The sequence below is a fragment of the Montipora capricornis genome, chromosome 9, assembly GCF_036669925.1.
Source record: "Montipora capricornis isolate CH-2021 chromosome 9, ASM3666992v2, whole genome shotgun sequence".
Classification (NCBI taxonomy): Eukaryota; Metazoa; Cnidaria; class Anthozoa; order Scleractinia; family Acroporidae; genus Montipora; species Montipora capricornis.
In genome coordinates, this window is record NC_090891.1 from 32,419,773 (window position 1) to 32,424,772 (window position 5,000).

A 5,000-nucleotide genomic window follows, 5' to 3' on the forward strand; every position below is an offset into this window, starting at 1 on the left:
AAGTTGAATGTTACATGAATTTACCGGTAATCCAAATTGCTTGAATGAAGAAGACTGGTTGCTTTACAATGTATTTCTCGTAGGTTTAAAGTGCCCCTAACCCTTCAACTCATTTTTTGGGGGTAGATTTTGACATCTTTCAAGAACTCATTTTCGGAAAAATTTTTCACAAATATTGAATCCTTATTTTTTTACGAGCACTGGAAGTTAGTGAAATTTGTAATTTTTTGCGTGCCCCGCTGGACAAATTATTCTCTCATGGGCTCGTTAGGAACAAGCCAATGAGAAGCGTCTGATATCTAAAACTTTTTTTTAGCTGTGACATAAGAAAAGGATCTCCACCATTCCATAACATACAAGTGCGAGTTCGAAGATTATTTGTGAAAAATTACAATTGGTCTGCAAATATGTCCTCTTCCAAAGAGTTTTCTGACTCAAGTACGGAAGAGTATCTTTCGGACAATTCGGAATGCCTGGATTTTCAAGAAATAGAGACGGGGCAACGAGAAAACCAAGAACTTCTATCAGAAAGTTTGACTGCCGACAAAGAATCAGACGGCGAATTGCAAGCCTATATGGATGAGCCTCTCACTGATGAAGAATGGCTAAAAAATTATAGACAACAACAAGAAGAAAAAAACAAGCAAGAAGAACTTCTTAAGAAGCGGCTAGCAGACGAAACCAGTGGACTTCAGCCCTCGGATCGCTATCAGAAGGAATCTTATGTATGCCGATTCCTTTCTGTTTATTGTTAGGGTTGCTGCATCCATGAACCACGCACTTTTCAACCATTTTCTCTGTGTTCTCCACTAATCTTCACACATCCCAACAACTCAAGCTTGCACGATGTCCTTTTCTTACATCACGCTCGATACTTTGGCCGAGTGGGGGACTAATGTGAACGATAGGTGAAAAAATAGTCAAGACCACCTCCACTTTCAGCGCTTGTAAAAAAAGCCCGGATTCAATATTTTTGAATTTTTTTTCGAAAATAAGTTCTTGAAAGATGTCAAAATCTACCCAAAAAAAATAAGGTGAAGGGTTAGGGGCACTTTAAAACAGCCCTGTTTCTAACATGGTTACAAGTAGGGCTGTATCCTTGTTAAAAAAGTGTAAATTGTCCCTACCTTGATCACTCTGCATAATCATCCCTGGTCCTCTTTTTTAGAAGCATATTTTGAGGCAGACATGTTTCAAAATGATGGCATTTTTGTTTGTTTTTCCTTCTTTTTTTAAGAGAATACCTTCTATTCTTGAGTGCATTTGTAGAAAGTGCCTTGGCTGCCATATTGTCTCTCCTTGCGAACAAACCTCAAGGTAGAGTAATAACAATAAATAATAATATTTTTTAGCTGCATCAAAATTTGTAAAAGTCAGTGTACATAGTTTGTATGCCAAATAGTGGGAAAGCAAGTTTGGAGAGTAGGGTTTGAAGTGGTAATTGTGGCCTGTTTCCTCACTCAAGACTGTGTGGTTTGCATTGTGGTTAGTTCTCCGAGGCTCTTCTTGTGCTCTGGTTTTCCCTTCCTACTAAAAACTAACATTTGATTTTACTTGAGCACTTTAATTTCACATGACTTGGTTTAACTTGAGCTTCGTGAGATTCATTTAAGCTTGATACATAACCATTTCCCTTCTAAAGAACGACAGGCACAGTTCAGGAGTGAAAGAGAAAACAACAGAAATGTCCACTTGAAAACATAATGCCCCCTTTAATAACCCTTTCCCTTCCAAAGAATGACACCTTGAAAGGTGCCACTGTGACCAAAAAAATCAATTGTTATTTTTCTTTGGATTTCAAAACTGTGTTAACTAAATACTAAGCGATCAAAGTACACAAAATACATATCTTTTCTGTTTTTCTGATATACTGTACATTTTTGGTTAATAAATTATATTGTGTAGTTAGGCTATCAGAGTTGGGATTTTTTAATCATTGGTTTATTGTACACAAAAAAGTAATTTATAGTAATAATAATTATTAATCATTGCATGTGTGCATTATAACAAGTAATTTGCTAAATGATCCTGAGTGTCATGTGGGTTAATTAACTACCTTAACTGTTTTTGCTGAAGAGGCATTCTTAATCTTATGCCTGCAAAATCTTATCTTATCTTAACTCTTCAGAGCATTGGTTCTCAAGTTGCTGTGGTGAAACATTCCATTTAATTTTGAAATAAGCAATGTAAATGTTCTTTTGGCAAACCGTATTCAAGTTTTGATCATAAGCCAGAATAGAAACAATCAATACAATAGATTAGTTCAAAACAAAAGTGCAAAATGTTTAAATAAGTATTTTCTTCCCATTTCAATGACCAGAAAACAATTTTGGAACATTTAAGGTGGCTCAAACCAGTTTCAAGATTTTTTATTTGTGAAATATAATCAGCAGGCCAGAATGAAGCTTAATGCAAAGTTAAAAAAAATTGTGCTGAGTGGATTCAGAGCCACCTTAAATAATTGAAAATTTAAGGTAGTGCTGAATCCGATTCACAGAATTTTTTTTAACCTTAGCAGATAGTTTCAACTTGGTCTGCTGATTATTTTTGAGCAATAAAAAATTGGGGTCATCGAGTTCGTTTTTCAGATATGAGCAACTAAAGGCAAAAGATAGGGTGTTTTTGCAAGGCTTTACTGTTTCCATGGTAACGTGTTACGTCACAAAAATGACTGCATCTTGTTCAACAATAATTGATGTCTCACATGATACCACAACATTGCTGTTACATGATAAAGTGTTGTAGTGTCAACCCTTCTAATAACATGGTCTCTTGAAAGTGTTGAAACTGGTTTGAGACACCTTGGGCTTAAGGCCAAACGAAGCAGTACTATACTTAAACGGTGGTTTTCAACAATCATTTTTCCTCCAGAAGTTTTTAGAAGTGAATTGAGCATTTTATTGCCCCATGGTCGTATTGTTTTTGTCTTTTGTTTTTTTTCCAGGCAGTTTAAGCTTGACAACCTGTAAATCCTTACAGCTTGCTGATTGGTACACTGTCTTCTTCAACCCAAAACCTGATCATGTGACCACGGTGCATTGTACTCAAGAAGTTGTTTATCCTCTGTAAGTGATGGCTATGATGTTTAGGAGGAAATTGCTGTAGGAAACCAGTCGTTTCGCCTACGTCTAGGGTCGATTAGGCTCGATTTCCGACGCTCACTCTTGTAGTTCTGATATCCTGGCTCATTTCCCGAAACAGCGGCTGGCAGTCGAGCCTAGGGTCGATTCGCCTACGTGTCGTACATGTATGTCTGTAATTGGTCAGTTCGCCAACTACTCATGCGTCCAAATTGTGATCCATGTAGATCATAGCCTGAATCTTGATAAATGAAATATTTAAAGGCCTTGTTCAATATAACTTTATCTTTCGACAAAAAATTGGCCCTGAAAAATCCCCTATGGTCAATTAGAATGTATTGTATTGTATGTCCTTCATCTGGATTATATAATCGAAGCTTTTGTATTAAATGAATTCAATAATGTTGAACCCCCTAAATGAAGATTTCTGAATTACCGATACCCCCTTGATTGTGACGTTACGTTTCCCTGTACCGCTCTCAATTGAAATTAAGTATTAACGCCGTTTTGACGGATATTCTCGGACAGTGTATCTGGTAAAGATTTGCTATGAGCCCTATAAAAAGTTTAAGAACCTCTAACTTATAATTAACTGTAAAGGTGGGCCACTGGACAGATCTGAGCACATCCTCCGAAACCATAATTTATCCTCCGGTAAATTATAGATTATACGTGCTGCTCTACAGAGTAATCTCTCTATTGAAATAAGGTTACCTTCGGGGGTATCCCCAGGAAAAAAAATCGTACACGCGCTATATTCAAGGAAACCTCTACAAGCTATACCGTATTTATTCGATTAAGGGCCTATTTAATTTTTGGACTTTCAGGGTGGGCGCTTATTCGAGGCTGGGCGCTTATTAAATTTTCAACAAACTCATTTTCAGTGAGTAAAGAGTTTATTTTGTAACAAAACACGACAAAATTTTAAAGCACGTAAATTGTAACTGGTCATTGTTCGGTTTACGTATGCCCAGAACTAACAACTGATTGTTCGGTCTCCGCAGAAGTCTCTTTAGCTATCATAATTCTCCGATCAACTTCAATGTCATCGTCGCTCAGCTCAATAAGTGAACTTTCTGGTGCTTCCTCCTCGACATCCAACAGCTTAATGTCAAGCAAATGGGTCAGTCGCGCGAGAAGCTGCTAGGGCTTGCTGGCTGGATGTCAGGAAATTTTGTCCTTGGGGATGGGGTGGTGGGGGTGGGCGCTTATTAACTTTTTCTACCTTCAGGATGGGCGCTTATTCGAGGTTGGGCGCTTGATCGAATAAATACGGTATACCATTCGAAGGTTATGCAGTATTCAAGATTCCCTTTAAACTCGGTTGTAAGTCCGACAACGCCTGCTGTTTCTGCACCACCCCCACAATCATGCGTTTTTGGCGATTTCATGGAAAACGCCAGTTTAATGGGATATATTGTACCTGAAATAAAATAATGCTAACATAAAAACTACATTACATACTGTAAATGTATACAACGATTTTATTCTAGTAAGATTCTCCGAGTACGTGTTAGTGTCATCTGCGTCCATATAAACGAATTCGGTAGGTTCAGGGGAAGGTAGATCGTTCGTGAATAACACGAACAGTGTCAGCCCTAAGACTGATCCTTGCGTGACCCCCGCCATGGACACAGGTAACAGATCCGACTTTACGCCAGTTAGCACAGTGATTTGTTTTCTGCCACTGACGTAGTTGCGCATTAGGACAAGGAGGGAAACGCTAATTCCAAATTCACAATTCAATTTTGTCAACAAAATATCACGAGGTACACTACCAAACAACATCAGCAACACGAAGAACAAGAATGCTGCCATGTTGGATAGACGAGAAGAGGTGAGCCTTGTCAACTTTCATCTTTTGGTTGTGAGCGCTCGTATTAATGGAGACAGACTAATTACCGAGTTAGGATTTCGAGT

The 5,000-nt window shown here is 38.1% G+C and overlaps 1 protein-coding gene across 1 annotated transcript in view; it reads left to right on the forward strand.

The window, feature by feature from the left end:
- The window catches only part of LOC138015740 (JNK1/MAPK8-associated membrane protein-like), a 13,454-nt gene that overhangs the window by 3,553 nt on the left and 4,901 nt on the right, over window positions 1-5,000 (forward strand). Inside the window, exons 4-5 of the mRNA XM_068862846.1 lie at window positions 1,238-1,317; window positions 2,945-3,065. Of these exons, the coding sequence (XP_068718947.1) occupies window positions 1,238-1,317; window positions 2,945-3,065 (201 nt within the window). The remainder of the gene's footprint in view (window positions 1-1,237; window positions 1,318-2,944; window positions 3,066-5,000) is intronic.